Raw genomic sequence first — 22,024 nt, 5'->3', positions numbered from 1 at the left:
CCACTCTGTCTGCTGCTTTTAGACTATAGTCTTACCATCTCCTGACTCCAGCATTTTAGGGTTAGAGCTTAGGAAATGGAAAGAGCCTCCCAAGGAGGAGCACTGTCCAGAAATTATTCTTAGAGCCTGGGCTGGGAGTTAGGAGATTCTCTTTCTGGCTAACCACAGACTTTAACATGAGGAAGAGCGGATTGGGATAAGAGTAAAAACAAACTCGTGTATACATACAAACACTTGGCTTTTGAGGGTTTTCATCTACTTCAAAGTAGATCTTATGTAAAGATCGAACCTCACTCAAGACTTTGATGTAGAAATCAAAATGGACCACACTCATTTGTTGTTTTAGACTAAATGGAATCCAGCTATACAAATATATTTATATTTGAACATATACATACGGATTCATGATGATCCATTTTTGACCAGAACCAAACTTGTATATTTCTCAGACATCTGAATTTAACTAGAACAAAAATGCAACTAGAATATTAACACATTTTCCAAATTGGCCCTGTAGTTTATCAGGCTTGACTTCCTGTCCTCAGTCTTGGTGTCAGTACACTTGTGCTCTCCCCTCCCCCACCTTCCAAGTCCGTGTTAGTGTTCCCTCAGCACAGGCTGGCTCTTTGAGATAGATTGCCTCTGAAAGTAGTGATCACGAGAAGCAAGCAAGCATTTTCTGGGTACTAGATTAATAGATACTTGGGTGACGCCCTTTCTTTGAATCTCGGAATCAGTTGTTCCATGACCAGAGGCTCTGGTTCTTTATCGAGGTGGTTCATCAGCCAGGTCAGCTGAAGTTCTCTGTTCTGAGAGTTACTTAGGTTTGCCCTGTCCTGAGGTTACATACAGTGTGCATAAGCCTGGGCAGTGACTTACAGACGTGGGCCAGTAGTCACAAGGGGGACAGGCTGAGAGACTGCGAAGGGATTAGTGTTAATCCATGTCACTACCAGATAGATAACTCTGAGTTTAGGTCCTGCTGATGATAGATAGGGGAGGATTACATGGCATGTTCACTATTTTGATTCATAGCTGTCTTGGCTAGACTTCAACCAGAATGTTCCAGAAAAATGTCACCATTCTTTGAAGACACTTATCAAGATGGATTTCTTCTGTATGGCGTAGTGGTTTGAAAAGCATGTGATTTGGAGCCTTTTTCAGATCTTTGAAAAGCAGCCAGTTTAGGGTGGAGGATAACAGTTTTGAACGTTGAACAGCAGATTAAGGAAGGAAATGGCAGTGAGGCCCAATTGGAAACTCCTATCAGGCTGGCTGTAGATCCTGCCTGCCCGCCCTGTCCCTCACTCTGGTTTCCCATTCCACAGCTCAGATGTGCAGTGGGAGTGGTGAAGTCCTGGGGCCAGTTTTACTGGAGGGCGGGAGGATGGGAAAAGAGGAGTAAGAAAAAGTAAGATTTCCCTGTTCCCTCATGACCCCTGAGTTCATGCACAGAGCAGACCCCCCCTGAACTATGTCAAACCACTGATGAGCCTAATTACTACCGCCCCGGCCTACTTGACCTGACCATCACTAGAGCTAGTCCTTGGATTGAAGAGGGGCATCGCACCCAGAACTCCAGCATTACGATGTACCAGCAAAGGGAGAACTTTAACATCTGCACCTACTACTACGGATTCACCGATCACATTAGATGTTGAACAGCAAAACTGAGAAATACGGATACTGGCGTACTAGATGATGGTCATCAAGGGAGGAAGGAAACAGAGGTCAGGAGCGTGAGACACACTGTGGTCTTGAGCTGGCGGTGTGTAGGCAGGTTCCTCGGTGCTGGGAGGGCTGGAGAGGCAACCCTCACCCACTCCAGAGATTTCCCAGCGTGAAATCCCAGAAGCACCACAGGTACACCTGGAGGACTTGCTGCTTCATTTCTCCTTGCACCCAAATGCTGAAAGCGATTGCTGCCATGTTTTCTCTCTGGAGGGAGCTTCTCAAGAGGGGCTGGGTCCCACCACTGTGTATGTAATTTATGAGTTTTAAAAACTATGGGAACGTGAGTCTTCCCGAGTGAGGTGTAAAGGGGGCAGTCTCCTCTGTGAAGAACCCAGCTGGACTGCAGATGGTAACATTGTTGCCTGGTGTCTTTCAGAATGTTTGGACCAGGAAGAGAATACAACTTCACCCGGCCCAATGAGAAGGGAGAGTATGAGATTGCTGAAGGAATCAGTGCAACTGTATTTCGAACGGTGCTGGTGTGTAGGAACCTTTTTGTTCCTTCCTCTTCCCCAGGGGCAGGCATGGTCGGAAGCCTTGAGATCTCCATCCGATTGGGACTTTCGGGTCTGGAGTTCCGTTATTGCCCTTTCCCTCTTTATTTTCTATTGTGCTAACTTTTAAGTGTTTCTCACCTGTCCGGTATCGAGCTCAGTCAGGTATCAAGTGGCGATTACACTTGCCAGGAGAGCCACCAGCCACTTGGCTAGCTGCTAAGTGGGCCAGCTGGGTGGTAGTTCTAGTATCCTATCAGTTTAACAGAACCAGGAATGAACAGAGGGTTGAAGAGGTAATTTTCTTGTTCTTTGCCTACATTTCTCATTTTTAATCTATTTACAGGATTATTACAAAACTGGTATCATTAATTGTCCAGATGGCATCTCTATTCCAGACCTTAGAGATACATGCGATTATCTCTGCATTAACTTTGACTTCAACACTATCCGATGTCAAGATCTGAGTGAGTACAGGAGCACTCCCAGCTGCATTTGAGCACCTGGACTTTCAGTTTGCTTGAAATTGACTGATACTTTTTATTACTAGAGTTTTAAGCCTAAATTGAAAATCCTCTGCAGAGGCAGATACTGTGATACTGACCCCTTCCCTCCTCCCATGCTTCAAAGCAGTGAGGAAGTAAACAAAAGAGAACATGTGTTGTGTTCTAAATCTAGCTTGTCCATGAGTCACCAAGCTAATTGCTTCCCCTCCTAGGACCTGGCGTCTCAATTTTTTAAATAAATAAGGATGCTGATTCTTGGACATGAGTGAGACTTCCCTCATAAATTCAAACAGCATAAATTTGCCGGGTTATTCTTAGAATTATTTTTATCATTTTTTAAAAAAAAATTTTAAATTTCTTTTAATGTTTTCTACTTACTTTTGAGAGAGAACACAAGCGGGGGTGGGGGGGGGGGCACAGAGGGAGAGGGAGACACAGAATCCAAAGTGGGTTCCAGGCTCTGAGCTGTCAGCACAGAGCCCAGTGCGGGGCTTGAACTCAGACTGTTAGATCATGACCTGAGCTGAAGTCAGATGCTTTAACTGCCTGAGCCACCCAAGTGCCCCTTAATATTTGTTTATTTTGAGACAGAGAGCAAGTAGGGGAGGGGCAAAAAGAGGGAGAGAGAAAGAATCCCAAGCAGGGCCCCACACAGGGCTCCATCTCTAGGACCATGAGATCATGATCTGAGGTGAAATCACAAGTCAGATGCTTAACCAGCTGAGCCAACCAGGCGCCCTATTTTTGTCATAATTATTATTGTTTACTAAGTGCTTTATAGCTGTGAACTTGCTTAATTCTTACAACAAGTTAGCCCTGAAAGCTGGGTGATATAACCCCATGTAACAAATGAGAAGACTGGAAATTAGCTTGCTCAGAGCTCTAAGCAGTAAAGCTGGGATTAGAACTGATTGACCACAAGCGCCATTTTCTTATCTCCTAGCCTTCCTGAAATTATTTTAAAAACTATTCTTTGAGGTTTGTGTTACATTTGCCTGCATATTCCATAAAGTTCTCTAGACTTGTGGTTTCCTTCCTGAGTCTAGCACACACTTAGAACTGGTCCCTTGGTGTCATCAGACTTAGGTTATTCCTCTTCTGTGGTCCTGTGACTCCATGACATTGGGGTCCAGAGCATCTTCGGAAGAGGTACCACAAAGAGTCATCTCCAAACGACAGTTGTAGCTCTTGTAGAATTAATGTGTACGGTTTGAGGTAGTACAGCTAATGGAAGTGTATTTGTTCAGAAAGCTTAGGGATTATTAAGCATGAGGAAGTTAAAGAGTAATGGTATGTGAGACACTTAACAAGATCAGCTTAATTAGCACCTCAAAGCAAGACACAGCTTCTGCCTTTAAAATGGGCTGCCTCTCTGAAACTTCTCTGGGACAGCTGCCGTTACCTCATAGTCTTTTCCACTTGGGTAATCTCTGCATTTGGGCAGACAGGACGTTCACCTGCCTTTTCTCTCCCCAGGCGCTTTACTCCATGAGCTATCTAACGACGGCGCCCACAAGCAGTTTGACCACTACCTTGAAGAGCTGATCTTACCCATCATGGTGGGCTGTGCCAAGAAAGGGGAGCGAGAGTGCCACATCGTCGTGCTGACGGATGAGGATTCTGTGGACTGGGATGAAGACCACCCCCCTCCCATGGGGGAGGAATATTCCCAAAGTAGGAGCCCCCTGCACGGTGTACATGTTTTCAGCAGGAAACATGCCACCCAGAGTAGCAGCTCGATCCTACACCCACCGTGACCCAATGTGACTCTCACTGTTGAGCTGGCAGTGAGCACACTCACCTGGATGATCACGTCTAACTTTTATGCTGCTTATGTGACATTATTATTCCTCCCACTTCTGTCCCTGGTGTCTAATACTGTGGCAATATACAGGCGATACTGAGGCCATTAATCGGTGGTGTCATTCTTCTCTCCATTTGTTTCATTCTTAACCCTTTTTTTTTTTTTAAATGCTTGTTTAATTTTGAGAGAGAGCATGAGCAGGGGAGGGAGAGAGAGAGAAGGAGACCTAGAATCTGAACTCCAGGCTCTGAGCTGTCAGCACAGAGCCTGATGTGGGGCCGAACTCTCAAAGCACGAGATCTTGACCTGCGCCGAAGTCAGATGCTTAACCCCAGGCCACCAAGGCGCCCCAAAATTCAGAAAGTACAAAAGGTTATACATTGAAAAGTCTTGATCCCATCCCTGCCTCATCTACCCAATTTTCCTTCTCAGTTTCTTTTATATCTTCCCAGTGTATTCAGTGCTTGTATGTAACCAGTTATATACATGGTGTTTCCTTTTGTTTCAAATGATATGCTATTCTACAGACTGTCCAATACCATGTCTTACATAAAAACCTTCCACCGTCTTTTTATAGTCATATGGTATTCCACTGTGTGGCAGTGCCGTAATTGATTTAACTAGCTCTGGTATTGATTTAAGCTATAAATTTCAAATGACTTTGCAATAAATAACCTTTTTTTTTAATGTGTTATTTCTGAGAGAGAGAGACCGAGAGAGACAGTGTGAGCAGGGGAGGGTCAGAGAAGGAGATACAGAATCTGAAGCAGGCTTCAGGCTCTGAGCTGTCAGCACAGAGCCCGACGCGGGGCTCGAACCCATGAACCGTGAGGTCATAACCTGAGCCGAAGTTGGACGCTTAACCGACTGAGCCACCCAGGCACCCCAATAAATATCCTTTTAAACATAGTCTTTTCACACGTGTATATCTCTATAGAAAGATACCTGTAGAGAGGTGCTTGGCTGGCTCAGTTAGTAGAGCCTGCAACTTCTGATCTCGGGGTTGTGAGTTCAAGCCCCATGTTGAGTATAGAGATTACTTAAATAAAATCTTTCTTAAAAAATTTTTCCTAGAAATGGAATTTCTGTGCCAAAGCATTGTTCCTTTATAATTTTGATATATGTTGCCAAGTTTTCCTCCACAGAAGTTGAACTATGTTACACTCTCAAAACAACATGACAGGTTTGTTTTCCACACCATCCCCAAAACAGTGTTTCATTAAACTTTTATCATTGCCACTCTGGTAGGTAAAAAATTGCTTCTCATTTGAAAGTTTTAATCTGCATTTCTCATTTCATGATCAAGACTCTCCCCATCTTTTCGTTTTTAAGAGCCATTTTAATTTCCTTTTCTATAACTTTATTTCTGCCTTTGCCCATTACAAAATGGATCGTTAGACTTTTACTCAGTGATTTCTGAAAGCTCTGTGACCACTCTTTATATATTAAGGAAATTAGCCCTTTGTAATAAGAGCTGCAGATATTTTTCCCAGTTGATTGTCTTTTTAGTGTTGTTAAGGTGGTTTGGCTACACAGAGGTGTTTTTTATGTACTAAGGTATCAGTTTTTATTTTATGGCTTCTGACTTTTATGCGGTACCCAGAAAGGTTTTCCACACCCTGAGACGATAAAAATTTCTCATGTGGTTTCTTTCTTATGTTTGATCTATTACTTAACATTTAATCTGTGATCCAACTGGATTTTTTTTTTTTTTTTTTTTTTTTTTTTTTTTTTTTTTTTTTTTTTTTTTTTTTTTTTTTTTTTTTTTTTTTTTTTTTTTTTTTGTTTTGGAAGTCTTTATTCCATGACTAACCCAATTTTTCTTTTTTCCAGTTCTTTATAGCTCCAAGCTCTATAGATTCTTCAAATATATTGAAAATCGTGATGTCGCTAAAACAGTGTTAAAGGAGCGGGGCCTGAAAAACATTCGCATTGGAATTGAAGGTAATAAACATCCCAGTTAGTATACTGCTCACTTGGCTCACGGAGCAGGTTGTACCTATGGGCACAGCTTATGTTCTTAAAACTCAGCTTCCAGAGGACCTAGAGAATAGGCACATATGAAAACCACATTCCTACCCCTTTGAACGATTCCTGTTTTTATTTACCCTTACATTTCCTTTTCATCTTATATCTAGTCGTAAATGATTTTTTTTTTTTTTAATATTTTATTTCTAGGAGACAGAGAGAGAGAGAGACAGCGTGAGCAAGGGAGGGTCAGAGAGAGAGGGAGACACAGACTCTGAAATAGGCTCCAGGCTCTGAGCTGGCAGTCAGCACAGAGCCCGACGCGGGGCTCGAACCCACGAACCGCGAGATCATGACCTAAGCAAAAGTCGGACACTTAACCGACTAAGCCACCCAGGCGCCCCTAGTCATAAATGCTTTAAAAGAGCTGCAGGAATAAGTTCCAGCTTACTGCTTCGAGACAAAGAGCAGTGAGGGCTAAGGACACTGGTGGACTCCCCAGGTGGGAGGGCCATTCCACCATGTCTTGGTGAGGGTCTTTTTGGGATCTGGAAGGGTCCTTCTGAACCAGCCTGTAGCCTGGAGACTCAAAAGTTTAATTTTTTCCATCACACACCTTTGAGGAATGTCTGTATGTGTTGATAGAACTGCTATAAATAAATGGTCATGAGCAGTGACTCCCAACCGGTGGTCTCCACGGAAGGGTCTCAGACTCTGATCCTCAGAGAATGCCGAAGCCATTCTAGTTTCCCTTCCATGAGTGAGTATGGTTTTATTCTTGCTCAGTCTTGCCCACAGAGCCCAGCCCATCAGATCTTCATTGTGTCTGACTTAGGTTGGAATTTCAAGTTGGAAGAGATTTTTGAGATTAACAGTCTCTTTCCACTATGTCACTCCTTTGCCACTGGGAACCCCTGAAGCAGGGTGATAAGGATGAGTCCATTTCCCAGAGGAGGCCATCAACTGCTCTACCATTAGAATATTCTTCTAGAAGATCTAGTAGATCATTTCCTCTCTCTCCTGTCTTCTTTCTAGTTCTAGCCTCTGAAGCTACTCTGAGTAAGATTTCTCCTATTTCCATGTAATAGCCTCTCAGATTTTTTAGGCAACATTCCTGTTTTTTTTTTTTTAGGCTACACATTACATACCTTCTTAACTACCTCTCCTACAGTGTGTTCTCTGTGCAGTAGAATTAGAGGAGTGGAGTTAGCTGTGGCTCAGCAGTAGTTCTGTGGTGTTATTACCAGGAACTAACAGCTTCTGAAATTACTCACTGTGCCATTAGAAGGGATAGAATTTTTGTTACTTCCTTTCCGAAGGATGAGACCTCCTCACCTGGATAGGCGCGAAGTGCACATGTAGGGGATTAGGAGTTGCAGAGCACGGTCAGAGGTCGTTTCCCCAGTGGTTCTCATGCACAGTCTTTGAATTTGGGAGGAAAATGATGTGGTTAGGGAAGGGAAGGGAAAGTATGGAAACTGGAGTGAGCAATTTCCTAGAGTCGTGAGCGTGGCCTTTTGCTTTATTTCAGGTTATCCCACTTGTAAAGAAAAAATTAAGAGAAGACCTGGTGGCCGGTCTGAAGTAATCTATAATTATGTGCAGCGCCCCTTTATCCAGATGTCATGGGAAAAGGAAGAAGGGAAGAGTCGTCATGTGGATTTCCAGTGTGTCCGAAGCAAATCCCTCACTAATCTGGTAGCTGCTGGAGAAGGTGTCTTAGAGGACCAGGAGATCCTAATGCACCACCCACCCCAAGTGGATGAACTTGACCGGCTGAATGCCCCACTTTCTCAGATGGCTTCTAATGACTTTCAGGATTAGGGCCAGCTGTGGACACACCCTCTTCAGAGCTCCTCTTTCTGGGGCGCCCACAGCCGGTCCTCCCCGTGGTCTGTCTCCCCTGTGTGGGAGACCTGCTTCTCCATCCCTTGCCCTCCCTTCACAGATAACGTGTGTCCTTTTCCTTACTGAGAAGTCTGTGCCTCCAGCAGGGGATGAAGAGCACTCACTGGTAAATAAGATACCAGCTTCGCAGTGGCCCTGGTAACTTGAACTTTTTGGGTCTGGTGCTGTTTACTGAGTCTTTGCATAACTGCAAAAAGCAGGAAAGGAAGTCAAGACTCCTGTTGCCTCATATTCATCAAAGCAGTCCTCATCCTTTATACTCTGTTCTTGGCTTTTGTTTTGTTTTTTTTTCATACCAGGCAAATTAATGACAGCAGCAATGGGACCAGACTTTAAAGAGAGACAATCTCTAGCTTCCACAACCAGGCGCTAATGGGATTCTCATTAGGGATTTAATGAAGATGCCATTCCTGGTGGCCTCTGTGCCCAGATTGCGTCCGGAAGACCTAGGCTCTCATCAGAAAGTCCAAAATGAAATTTCATAAGAGTTTAAATTCAGTTTTGTTTTTCATTAATGCGATGAATAATTCGAAACCACGGGAACTCCAGTAATAGCATAACAATGTTTATGAAACCTTTTTAGGTTCGAAGTTTTTGAGCTTACACAAATCAGTTATTTGGAATTATCCTTTGGAGTGAAATTCACAACTCAAGTAGAAGAACCTCTCCAAATCAAGCCACTTTGATTATCCCTGCTCGGAATCTGGTGTGAAGCCCCAGGCCTTCCCCTTAGGGCAGCACATTGCCGTGGGTGTGGCTGGGAAACCTTAAAGGCTTTCAGGAGATAAATTTCCCAGCAGCGCTCAGTTTCTCAATGGAAAGACTTCTAAAAGCCCGGAGAAGGGGACATTTGGGGTGAAGCTGAGTGGGGAAGAAACATCACCTCACAGGCTCGGTCTCCGTGCAGGATTTTTCTTGGTATATTCTTTTCATACTATGAACTTTTTTTTTTTTTGGATATCAGGATACTTGTTTTTGAAGTAGCCAGTTACACTGCTCACACTGCGTAAAAAACCATACTACTGTCATCCCCAAAGCAAGGATGAGTGGAAGTGATATTATGCTTAGTAACTTTGTTCGATCTGTCGGTTCTATGTTAATAATGCATGATGTGGGACAAACGAGATCACTCCCCCGAAGTACTGACCCATTTCCCCTCAAGTCCCCAGGCTAGTAGCAGAGCTAAATTTCAAGTCTAGAGCCAGATGTTAAGTGTCTGGGGAGTTTCCCATTTTGTGGTAAAGGTCGGTCTTATCACCTACCCAGAACCTTTACTCTTCACAAATTTCAGTGAGGTACATAGTTTCCTTCAAGCTCTTTCAGATAACATGACTAGTTTTCTTAAATTCCGTTCCCATAAGATCCCATAGGACAAGGTAGAGGATTTCATCTTGACTGTCCTAGTCCTCCAAAAGTCCAGTCAGATGGATGTCAAAAGCTGCTCTTTCCATGCTTTAAGAACCAAGAATGTTCGTAAGAAGTGTGTTCTCTGTGCATGGAACCAGCAGCACAGTGGAAATCAATTCTGTTCATGACTCCCAAAAAAAAGTAGTAGTAAGGAGTTAAACTGAGCCATCTCCCACCTACAGAGTTCTTCTGACTACCACTGGCATCCAGTTTGTAAGGCTGATGGCAAGGATTAAAGCTTAGGGTCAGTGTTTTTTGTGGCCAGAGGGTACTTTTAGGTCTGTGAAACTCATGGACTCATTTGTCAGGTTTGGCTTTGACCTTAACAGTACTACATTCATACCCACTAATTGACCAGCCCAGATAATTGTTTAATGGTGCTTCCTTTATGCTGATCAGTTGATTTCCATGCCATCACAGAGGAGGTTTGAATTAACTGTGTAGTCTGGTAAGTATAACTCCTCTTATACAGCTTATGTATTAACCTGTAAGTGTAAATGTGCTGCAACTAATATTCTAAAACTCCGTAGTTCTTGCTGAGGTAAACAGCCAGGCAGGAAAGTGTGGCATGTGTTCAACACGTGGCTCTGTGTAAATGATTCATTTCTTCAGGCTTTCCAGAAGTAGGTCTGTCTTCTCCCCAGACTGGGTTAACGTGCTTTTGGCTCCAACCTATGGGGTGAGTGAGCTTCAAACCTGTATCGGCAAATCTGCCAGTGTCCCTAGATGGTGGTAACAAAGGGAAAAGTGGAGCTTACAGGTCCCTTCTTGGGGAGAGGGAGGTTTCTCCTGCACCTCCACCCTCCCAGCCTGGAGCTCAGCATCACTGTAATTTGGTGGCTCCCCTTAGCCATAGCTGCTTGTTCCCGGGGCCAGGACATTCCATAATGGCAGGACCACGCGTTCCCTGCAGGGACAGTGGCTGGGTTGCCGTCAGTCCCTTCAGAGGCCGTTACTGGCCAGCTGGGTAAGAGGTATTATCTAATAAAGGTGGAACTCAGGTTTGGTGTTTTTTGGTTTTTGGTTTTTTTTCTAAGTGCCTAAATAAGTAAGCCAGGCTGTTTATATAGAACCATCTTCATAATAAGATGGTTTTTGTTCAGACCGCCTTACTCAGAGGTATCTCAGCAAGCCAAGATAAACCTGAATTTGAGGTTTGGAATCTAAGTTTCTTAATGCATCATTACCATGTATTTTTGACTAGGAAACATTTGGCATTGAGCTGGAGAGTGGGCAAAGAGCATTAAAATGTGTCTGGTGAGATTACTTAATGGCTTCTCCAAAGTGGAGGAAAAGTATCGAAAAGACCGCAAAAATGGTAAGGAAACTAGAAAGTAGCTAGATTTACTGCACAATTTGTAACAGCCAATATTAAGTTAAATTCCAGGAAACCAGTATGATACATAATGTATACAAGTCTGAAAATACTGTGGAATAAGCCCAGGAAGGATGGATGTATTTGCAGAAAACAATCAGAGCAGAGGCTTTTTAACTCATTGTCAAAGGGTGATAAGGAAATCTTTTTTATGAAGTCAATAGAAAGTTAAAAATCAAGGGATTTTAGTAATTTATTCAGTGCCACTTCTTGCCATCATTTTGAGATTGTCCAAATGGGCATAAGAGTTCAGAAAGGGAATCTGATGCCTTCACTGGTAGGGATGGAGCCACATTCGTGCTCTGGGTGGGATCACCTCTGCAGAAGAACAGTACATTTTTCTCTTAAAGGCAAAATGCTTGTAGGTTTTACCTCTTTATTTTGTATTTACTCTGAAAGTTGCACTTGTTCACCAACCAGTGTTTACGAAATCCTGTATTTGGGATGCTTTTTCTATAATAAAATATTATCATTTGTGTCCATGTTGTTTTTTAGCAGAAAATACAAGTCAAGATGTTGAATTAAAAGGGACTGAAAGAAGTAGCTCCTTGAGTGCCCAGAACAGAGCCTCTCCCTCGTGTGGGGCCTTGGGGTCACTTTGAGCCTGTGTGTGTGCCTTTCCCGCCCTATTTCTTTAGAACTCCAAGGTTTCCAGAACCCTGGTAGTTTACCTTCTTGAATTCCTGGTTAACTTGAATTCAGGACCTCCTGAATCCTCAAATCCAACCAAGTAGGACCCCACAAAGCCAAATGTAAGTTTGAAAGGTAAGAAAACTCACGGACTTTATGTTCTGGTTTTGGTTTAAAACCAGTGAGGAACCATGGCCGGAATGAGAGGCCCCCCCGGGAGCACTGCTGTAGAGCTGGCGGCTCCTCCTCTGGTCTCTGCGGTGTGGCCTTACTCTAGGCCCGTGTCTGTGGAGCTTCCTCAGCTCACTTAACCCCGGAGCTTACCGGTGATAAAACTTTTAAAAGGGGGGCTAAAGCCACCACCTCCCTAGCAGGCCTGCCTTTATTGGTGCAGAGGTTAAGAACATGCTCTGAAGACGTGGCCCGTTAGGTATATTCTGTGGCAAGCACTGCAGTGATCCGGACACCCTCTTCAAGGGGGGTTTTATAACCGGGGAAACCTCGAGCAGTCCAGGCCACTCAGGACACCCTGAAGGATGGAGTAGCCAGTTTTTGCCATGAGTGTTCACAAGAGGATTCTGGAAGTGACCCATGAACCAAAGGGTAAAGAATGAAAATTGTCATTTTGGATCCATGAATATGCATAGAGGCGGCAGTCCAGGCCAACTCAACTCTACGAGCAAAGGTGAACCGCTGACAGCATGGAAGATGGGGTGATGCAGAGATGAAGCCAGAGTAAGGAAGGACTCTCGTATCTGAAAGCTGTCTGGTCTCCGTGATCGAAACTACTGGGAGCCCTAAAGGGTTTTTCATGTATGAGAATGACCTGGTCAGACTTGAAATTTGAAAGAATTTCTGTGGCAGCAGGGAGGGCAGTAGACTTGAGAGAGAGCAGGGACAAAGGTCAGCTAAGAGGCCACTGCAGTACACTCAGTAAGAAATAATGAAGGCGCCGCTGGGACAGATGGATGCATCCCGGAGTTGTGCCTGTTTACTGACAGGAACTGTGTAAGAAGTTTCCAGCTGAGGGGTGCCTGGGTGGCTCAGACAGTTAAGCGTCTAACTAGTGATTTTGGCTCAGATCCTGATCTCTCAGTTTGAGTTCGAGCCCCACGTCAGGCTCTGAGCTGACAGCGCAGACAGAGCCTGCTGGGGATTCACTCTGCCTCCTCTGAGTGTGTGTGCGTGCTCGCTCTCAAAAATAAATTGAAAAAGGTAACAGACGTAAGAGGAGCTCCGTCTGGACGGCTTTTCACCTGAGCCTGAGGGGGCCTTCCAGACAGTGGTGTCTAGCAGGCACTTGGCTCCGCGGTCTAGAGTTCTGGGGATGGGTCTCGGAAGTCGGTCACTTTGAAGACCTCACCACAGAAATGGCAGTTGAAGTCACAGTGTCGGAGAGATCACTGAGATCACATGAACAAAACAAAGGCAAAGGCATTGCTCGGAGAAGCACCAGCATTTGGGTGCTAGCAAAGGAACTACCAAGTAGTTAGTCCGGTGGGGAGAGAGGTTTGGTTTGGCTGTAAGGCCGTGCGTGTACAGCGGGTTGGTCAAGATGAGGCCCGAAGGGAAGCCAATGGATGTGGCAGTCAGGACACCAGGGCCGGGAGAAAGGACTGTGCAATGGATACTAGTAGGCTTCATGCACAAGGTAATTAATAAATACAAGGTAATTAATGTTTCATACAAGGGCCAGAAGTGAGGTGAGCGAGGTGAAGTGGGAGGGGGAGACGGGGAAGTGACACGGCAACTGCGGTGTCCAGAAGGAACGCCGGCTCCACGCCCCCGCCACACTCTCGGACTGCTCGCTGGCCTCTGCCGAGTCACCGAGTCCCCGCTACTTAACCTCTCCCGGAAGCTCTGCTCAGCCCCGCCCCCTGCAGCTTCAAGTCGGCTTCACAGTGCCGTGACACCGGCGCTGAGGTCGCGACCGTACATCTGGCGCTGGGTGCCAGTAAGCCACCTGGTGGAAATTCCCAAGCTGCCCGGCAGGCTCCCTGGTGCGCTCCCAGAGGGCCTGGCGCCGTGCTCTGTATGTGACGGACCTCAGCGTTATGTGGGCAAGGGGTTTTCTCTGACAACGTGCCTGAACAAGCATCGTGGAGGTGGCTCAGTCAGCGCTGGCTTTAGAGCTCATTCCAGGGAAGACACCTACTGTTCACTGAATACTTTCTGCGTTCCAGAAAAAAATACCATCTGGGTTAGACATGGAGGGCCAGGAGAGACAAACAGGAGCAAGTGGAACCCAAACTGCTTTCCAAGGAAACGACTCCAAGAGGCAGCAGCAGGTGCGGCAGACGACTCCTGTTCTGCCGTATAGAGGAGTCCTGAACCTGCCATCTGCTATTCAGAGCCTGAATACTAACCCTGAAGGACTCCTCCGTAGCTAACTTTTGAAGGGAATGGTAAAAAGAGACCGGTCCGGGGGGGCACCTGGTGGGCTCAGGCGTTAGCGCATCCCATTCCCGATCTCAGGGTTGAGCCCAAGCCCCACCCTGGGTGTGGAGCCTATTTTTACAAAATTAAAGAAAAATGGGGACGGAAGAAAATCCCGATGCACTCCTGAATCAAGAGGAGACTGAATGCCAGCAGCACTGTCCCATTTCCGTATGCTGTACATACGTCCTGTCTTCTAACTCCCCTGCGAGAGCAGGAAACAGCTATCTGTGCACAGGACCAACCCTGAGCCAACGGTTCCTGACCTGTTTCCTGAAACCCTTACGCTTTGCAAAGACGACACACACTCTGGCTGCAGTTCTAACCCTGGATGGCCTCTGCTGTCCCGCCTCTTTCTGAGGCTCCTCTCCCTAACCCAGGGGCGGATCCGGTGGGACTCCTGCCCTGGTGGACCTGGAGGGTAGAGAAGTCCCCTCCCGGGAGGCTGGGAACTTCCCCGTAGACCCCAGACCCGGTAAACAGCTGAACAAAGGGCGCCTTGTCAGCAGCTCTGCCCCTGGCTTAGCTGTGGGGGGAGAGCCCTCCGTGTAGCCCAGCACACGCTCAGGGCCAACAGAAGCCTGTCTCCTTCTACAAACACCAATTCAAAAGACTCGTTCTCAGGGGACAAGAAAGCAGGTCCCAGCCTCCCTGAGACAGGAAAACCCTCTGCCTGAATCCAGGGATGCAGTGTCCCGTGGGCTGCAGGCAAACGGGATAGAGGAAGCCATTGGCACTCTGCCGCTGGGAGTTACAAGCCACGCTTGCCTTAAAACACCTCGGATTCACGCTGTTTTCACACGGTTTTATTGAGAACTTTAAGATGTGGGCACTTCCCCCAAAACTAATCCCCCACCACCACCACTCCCCACACACAGTCACTGCTCCTATCCGCTTCTCTCTAGTGCACTGACCACACACACTCGCAAAACCCCTGGGGACCAAAACGTCAGCTATTTGGTGACACAAAAAACACTACCAGTTACACAAAAGAATCTCATTTACTTCCTTTTCACTAACAGACCATGAATGAAAGATTAAGGGGCAAACGTTACCTTTATCCAAAGTGAATACTTCCCTATATATTTTTTTTCCTTCTAAGACATTAAAACCCAAAACAGTTTCATTTACTAGCGTAACTCTGATATTACCCCATTTTTCCTCTCTGAATGGCTAAGCTAGGACATATTGTCAAGTGGCTCTGAACCTCAAGCCTGGCAGAAAGCAGACTCCTGGCTGGAGCTCGGCCACGACGCTTGGCGACAGGCAAAATTACCGCACAGGTGCAAACGTTGCTTTCAGAGTTATCATAAATTTTAAAATAATGCATTAAAATGGAGCCTCCACGTTTTTCTGATGCGGCAAAATTCCTCTAAAGGTGGTGGCAGCTGTGAAAGAAAAGGCACTTCGTGCTACAAGTCCGAGGGTCTCTCACGAGAACGCGGCGGCGGAGGCCTGGCCAGTCAGAGCCGCAGGCTACCCTTTCGGGTGGAGAGAGGCACCCCCGGGAAGGCATCTGCAAAGGAAAAGTTCGTAATCGTGATTCCAAGGCAAAACGGTTACTTAAATGGGAGAGAACGACAGAGAGAGAGGGCGGTTGCGTCAGGACTGAGGAGTAAACATCACACGGATTCACAGGCTGGCTCTGCGCTTTCTACCGGGCTGCTTCCTTCAAGTCCAAGGAGGTTCCAGAGACCAAGCAGGAGAAGCACCTTAGCCAAGAGGGTTCCAGACCTCCTGCCTCTGCCCGGACTCTCCCTGCCGAGTTCCCGCTGGCGGCTGTCACGGGTCCACGACGACGCCCGTCTTAGGGATTTTCCGATACGGCCATGAAGGGACAGTGACGGTTTTCCGCGTGACCTGGCATCCTTGGCAAGGCTCCGTGACTTCCAGGCCGTCTCAGAGCAACAAGAGATGGAGCTGGTGTCCCCCTTCAACACTCAGAAAAGCAGCGGGAGTATCTGAGGCGGGCGCGAGGGGAGACTCGCCGGGCCGAGGGTCTGTATCCTAGTACCATAAATAAAGTGCACCGTGAGTGGTGGCTGTCCGGCCACCCGCCCGGCCACCCGCCCGGCCACGCAGCCGCGGCACAGAGAGAACTGCCTCCCGCCCCTCCGAGGACAGGGGGTGGTGTCTCCTTCGGCGAGTGCTGGCGCCGAGGCTTTCGTTATTGCTTTATTTCCTCAGCACGACGGAACTCTGAGCTGTCACGGAGAAGAAATACTTAGTGGGCTTGGCAGAAAGCACATCTGTCGCAAAAATCACAGAAATTGGCTGATCTTCAGTAAGTACGTGTTACAATCTCAATGATGTTTGAGGATGGCTGTTTTTCTCCTTCATTCTGATGAACTTAGGAAAACAAGTTTTTTAAAACCTCTATCAAATTGGCTCACGGGGCTTCTAGAGCAGCAGTACGGCTGTTTACGGCCGATGCAGCAGAAATGGTCGTCTTTGTCCGACAGGTTTTCCGACGCGGTGTGGGAGAGCCTCCACCTATATCACACGGCGGGAGTGCGCCGTGACACACTGGCGGGTTCCATAAACTTCTTGGAAACTCAAAAGAGCGTGTGAGAGGAAAACCGCGATGTTGTACAAAGAACTCTGCTCCATTTAGGGTTCTAGTTCAAGGGTACTATTTTGCTGCTTTCATGTAGGAAGGTATTGCCCCCCGAGCCGTCAGGCCCTCAAAGCGCTTGTATGTGTAATTGATGAAGACCCAGTCTTTGTTCTTGTAGTCAGTCTCGGGGTGATTACTTGTAGCCACTGGGAAAGAAATAGATGCGAGAGTTGATTCACGGCCTTACCCGAATGGACTACTCAGTACTGAGGACCTGACACTCTGAAGAAGATACCAGAGTTTCTATTTGGGAAGAATTTGTTTTTCACTCTGCGAGTTGTCTGCGTTTATTTGCCTATGTTCTTTGAACCTCCTACTTTTCACAGATACAAGGTTTATTTTCCCCACTCTGTCATTTCAGATTATCTAACCTTTAATTTCATAAATAAAAAGAGAGAACAAACCTTTGTGATTTACTCATCCAGATCAAACACAGGCTTGTATTCATGCTCTGTTCGACAAGGCGTCGCTGCTGCCAGCACTGGCGCTGGAAAAACCCTCATAGAACCGGAAGAACTGAGGTTCCTCTACCTGACTTGTAAACACAACCCAGAATGGGGGCGGACATAATGTACCTATAAGGCAGGAGGAGGCAGTGCTGGTGATATTACCTGTTGGCTTAAGGATGTCAGATTCTGGAAACTCATCGAAGTTTGAGGTGTCATCAATGCTTTTGATTTCGATAGATATCGCAGCGGGTCTCTCTCTGCCAAGAACAGACACGTCAGAAATGACCGTGGTCAGTAATCACATGGATCATAGCTAATGAGGTCTTTCTCCAAAAAAGCCCCCAGGTCAGGGCACCCGGTGGCTCAGTCGGTGAAGTGTCCGACTCTTGGTTTCAGTTCAGGTCCTCATGGTGCGTGGGTTTGAGCCCGCCTCGGGCTCTGCTCTGAGCCCGGTTGGGATTCTCTCTTCCTCACTCTCTGCCCCTCTCCCACTTGTGTTGGCTCGCTTGCTCTCAAAATAAACTTAAAAAGCCCCCTGGTCTGACCTGGGAAGACTACCTGCTCGCAGGGAGCGCTGACTTTCTCTGAGAAGCCTGGGACACTGCCACGCCGCCTGACCCACCCAAACAAAATGAAAAAATACAAGTAACAATTATTCACAGCTGGGAAGAAAGACAAAAACAATGAGGAAAAATTAAAATCTAAACTGAATGCACTCCCCTCACGGCCTGCCCTGTCTATAAAAAGAGCAACTAACCTTCTGGGTGCTCCCTCATGAGACGCTCTGCGGGTCCTTCTACCAGAGCTTGTCAACAAATAAAGAAGCTGAGGCAGAGGGAAAACTCACAAGAATGCAAATCCTAACACAATGAAACATGACCTGTCTCCACCTTCTGTTTGGCAACCCACCAAGGTGAGTATAAGGCCCGGACAGTGGCAGGCGGTGCTGGACTTGCTGCCACTGGCTGTGGTCCACGACCGCCACCGTGGCCACCTCCATCCACCTCCCACCCCACCCCCTCCCCCTTCCCCTCCTTTCTTCTGCATCTCCCTGTGGGCGGGCAGCCCTGCTGGTGGCCCCCATTACTAGAGAAGTTGGTGGGTTCTCAGTAAGAGCAAGGGCAACGTGCTTCTCGGGTGCTCCCTTCACCATGAAACCCGAAGTTCACTGCACTCTGGACATAACTGCTGGCCTCCCCATATCCCGTGGCCCATGGCTGACAGGAAGCCCCAGCTCCCAATCCTCACCATGAACAAAAAGTAAGGAGAGACCCTGAATCTCTGAGAAGCTCTCTTCCCTTACACAGCTTACCGATGATAGTGTTTCTAAATTAGTATTAAGCTAATTACAGACTTTCTGAAATAATCCCGAAAACTTTATGGATATACCTGATATGTTCCCAGTCAACGCCTTCAAAAAAAGAGTTACTCTTGATTTCCTCTACTCCAGGGGCTCCAATTCTATGTTCCCACTCACAGCAGAATCTGGAAAACACAGAGGCCTTTCAGCATACCTCAAGTAATCTCTTCAGAACAACTCTCCCCCCGCCCCCCCCTTTTTTTTAAACAGAGGAATGGGAGAGAGCAGGGGGCAGACCCAGGTAATGATTTAAATTAAAAAAAAAAAAATGAATTCACTCATGTCAAAAAGCCTGGGTGAGAGGCTGGGGTAGATGTTCTCTAATACCTCAAAATTAGATCCTTGGCTTTCTCAGAAATCGGCACTTCTGGAGGAAAAGTCAAAGTTTCTTTCCAGTTCATCACCTTCTTGTATGTTTCTTGCGGGGTCTCAGAACAGAACGGTGGGTAGCCTGTGATAAAAAAGGCACTTGGGAGCTTTTACATCCCAGAACTTTGAATCTGCTTGAGAGTATCCTCAACATGATTCTATGTATCTTCAACCCTCCATGACACGCACAGGATTTCCACTCATTCCAGAAAACATCTGAACTAATTTCTCATTCTCCCTCAAGCTCCTAAACCCAAAACGAATTTGTGCTTCGGCACCACAAAGGAGCCAGCGCCCAGCTGAAGCTGGGAAGAGAGGGGAGGACAAACAGCGCGAGGCACACGTGGAAATCCCTGTGTCCGAAGGAGAGAGGAAAGAATGGAACATCACTCCGTTCCAGGAATAGCCTTATCCAGGTAACGTGCCATACAACGCGGAGAAGAAAAAAACATAGGGAGGTCCTGGGTGGCTCAGTCGGTGAAGCGTCTGACTTCAGCTCAGATCATGATCTCCCAGTTGGTGGGTTTGAGCCCCACGTCAGGCTGATAGCACAGAGCCTGCTTCAGATTCTGAATTTCCCTCTCTCTCTCTGCCCCTCCCCTGCTCGCTCTCTCTCTCTCTCTCTCTCTCTCCCAAAACTAAATAAACATAAAAAGAAAAAAAACCACAGGTTTTAAAAGTGCCCCCCATACCTCTTACTGAAAACTATAAGCAAGAGGATAAACACTCGTACCAGATTACTCCACGTGCCCTCCACACAGATTACATCCGCCTGGACGGGCATCCACCCCGCGTTTCCGGAGACCACGCTGCCAGAGGCCACACTAGCCATCCACACACTCCCTCCCTCAGCACTGCCACAGTACACTTATTCTTCTAGTGTTCTCGGGCATATGGCCACCACCCCCCCGCCCCGCCGGAGTGTTCCCTAAATACATAGACACACCATTCAAATAAGAGGGAGAGAGATCGAGGATTCCATGCTTTGAAGGCTTAGAGAACGGAAGGGGACAGCAAAAAAGTAAAGAGTATGTGAGGCACGGCCCAGTTAAGGTTCCCTGCATACAATGAATGTTTACGAGATGCCAGGGACTGAAAAGAGCCGCTAGATGGAAAGGATGAAAAGTAAAAGAAAAACAGAATAAATGATCAGCAAAGCAACCGCAGGACGCCAGGAGACCAGAGAATATACTTGGCCATTTGATGGAAACTTCATGCTGAAAGACAAGAGGAGGGAAAGTGCCTAGATCACCCCTAATCGAACCAGTTGATGATCAGTATGGGCCCCTTCCCTGGCCGCTTGGAAAATGTGCTCCGAAAGCATGCGACTTACCGATGAGCATCTCGTACATGATCACGCCAAGCGACCACCAATCACAGAGCTTGTTGTACCCAGTCTGCATGAACACCTCGGGAGCAATGTAGTCAGGAGTGCCTACTGTGGAGAAAGCCTGAAACAGGTACCGCACATCAGGGACGCTCAGCAGGCCAGAGGGTGCTGAGAGTTCTGTTCTAGGGACCAAAGGTTGCAAAACACAGTCTACGGCTGCCCACAAACTGCTGGAACAGGATGGCCCTGGAGCTTACTGGAAAGCTGGATCTGCCAGAGCACTTCCAGAACGAACAGTCAAGCTTCCTCCGGGAGGTGAGAGACCGTTCCTAAATATAGCCAAAGCCCACTGCCGACCAGGACACAGGTGTCCATCTGCACTAGTGCTGGAAGTTACTGAGCCCCAGCGAGCGCCAGGCTCTGTACCTAAATGCTCATGCGCCTATTTAGTCCCGACACAGCTCAGTAAAGAGGGCTTTAGTGGCCCAACTTTGCAGATAAAAAAATTTAACTCCCCAAACAGCTTTTTTCACAGGCTCAGGACTGGTTAAGTGGCAGAGCCCAGCTGGAAAATTAAATACCTTGTCTAAATCCTCCCTCTTTCTAAATAGTTCATAGAGGAAAATTTTCTAAATTCAAGTAATCTATGTCCTATGCCAGGACTATTAATATTAGGGGGAAGTACACTCAAAGCCTCCGTTGTGCTCAGCATTTGAGGGTTTACAACACAGAAGGCTCTTATCTAAGTGCTTTTGATACTATAGAACTTCTAAAATAAAAACTTATACCTGTGTTGTCTTTGGAAAATATTTACTATGAAATACTGCAAACATACAATAAAAAAGGAAACCAGACAATACAACATACGGGTACAGACTGCCCATACTAACGAGATTAGTAATTTGCCATATTTGTTGCAGATCAATTTTTCTGAAGACACAAAACTACAGAAACAATTAAAATCAGATCCCTCCCTCCTTTCCTACTGAAGTCAAAACTACCCTGAAGTTGTTATGTGCTATGCTTGTATAAATATTTGCATAAATGGTGCAGTATTACTTCCTGAACATTTTAACTTTTTAATAAACGGTTTCCTCTGGTGCTTCATTATTCTACAACTTGCTTTAACTTAACATTATGACTGTGTGATTTATTCACGAAGCTCTGGCTTGCCCATTTCACTGCTGTGGACTAGTCCCTTATACAAATGTCACAGTGTTTTTTTAATACATTCTTCTGTTGCTTCCAGTGTTTCACTATGACAACACCTGAGTAAAATTGCTGTGACACCTCATGTGCACTACAGTGAGAATTTCTCTAGAGGATTCACCAGAAACAGTACCCCTGGGTCTTGCATTATGAACATCTCCAACTTAACCAGACATCTTCCAACTCTCCTCCAAAGGGGTTATGCCTATTTAAACATCCCCAGTGGGGAAGAGTTCCTGGTATTCCGTATTTCATCAACACTTGGCTTTGTCAGACTTTCTCATTTTTGCCAATCTGATGAACACGAAATGGGATCTTACTGTTTTAATTTGCATTTCCTTTATTTCTAGGGAGCTTGAACATGCATTCATATATTAGTTAGCCACTCAGGTCTTTTTTTCTATGAATTCCCATTCTGATTGTTTGCC

At 46.3% G+C, this 22,024-nt stretch overlaps 2 protein-coding genes across 6 annotated transcripts in view; one reads left to right on the top strand and one right to left on the bottom strand.

Moving 5' to 3' along the window:
* The window catches only part of KCTD20 (potassium channel tetramerization domain containing 20), a 37,062-nt gene extending 25,386 nt beyond the window's left edge, over positions 1–11,676 (top strand). For all 4 annotated transcript variants that reach the window (XM_039235279.1, XM_039235278.1, XM_039235280.1 and 1 more), the window contains 5 exons: positions 2,111–2,213; positions 2,575–2,695; positions 4,211–4,408; positions 6,372–6,482; positions 8,038–11,676. In XM_039235279.1, coding sequence (XP_039091210.1) covers positions 2,111–2,213; positions 2,575–2,695; positions 4,211–4,408; positions 6,372–6,482; positions 8,038–8,330 — 826 coding nt within the window. In that variant the 3' untranslated portion in view covers positions 8,331–11,676. The remainder of the gene's footprint in view (positions 1–2,110; positions 2,214–2,574; positions 2,696–4,210; positions 4,409–6,371; positions 6,483–8,037) is intronic.
* Positions 11,677–15,244: 3,568 nt separating this feature from the next.
* STK38 (serine/threonine kinase 38) overlaps positions 15,245–22,024 on the bottom strand; it is a 42,982-nt gene continuing 36,202 nt past the window's right edge. For both annotated transcript variants that reach the window (XM_039235274.1, XM_039235273.1), the window contains exons 10-14: positions 20,391–20,508; positions 19,016–19,139; positions 18,718–18,813; positions 17,491–17,585; positions 15,245–17,025 (exon numbers count right to left, since the gene is read on the bottom strand). In XM_039235274.1, coding sequence (XP_039091205.1) covers positions 16,895–17,025; positions 17,491–17,585; positions 18,718–18,813; positions 19,016–19,139; positions 20,391–20,508 — 564 coding nt within the window. In that variant the 3' untranslated portion in view covers positions 15,245–16,894. The remainder of the gene's footprint in view (positions 17,026–17,490; positions 17,586–18,717; positions 18,814–19,015; positions 19,140–20,390; positions 20,509–22,024) is intronic.

The sequence above is a fragment of the Hyaena hyaena genome, unplaced genomic scaffold, assembly GCF_003009895.1.
Source record: "Hyaena hyaena isolate Hyena2069 unplaced genomic scaffold, ASM300989v1 scaffold_96, whole genome shotgun sequence".
Lineage (NCBI taxonomy): Eukaryota > Metazoa > Chordata > Mammalia > Carnivora > Hyaenidae > Hyaena > Hyaena hyaena.
The sequence above is the reverse complement of the archived record's forward strand: the minus strand, read 5'-3'. Positions and strand labels throughout refer to the sequence as shown.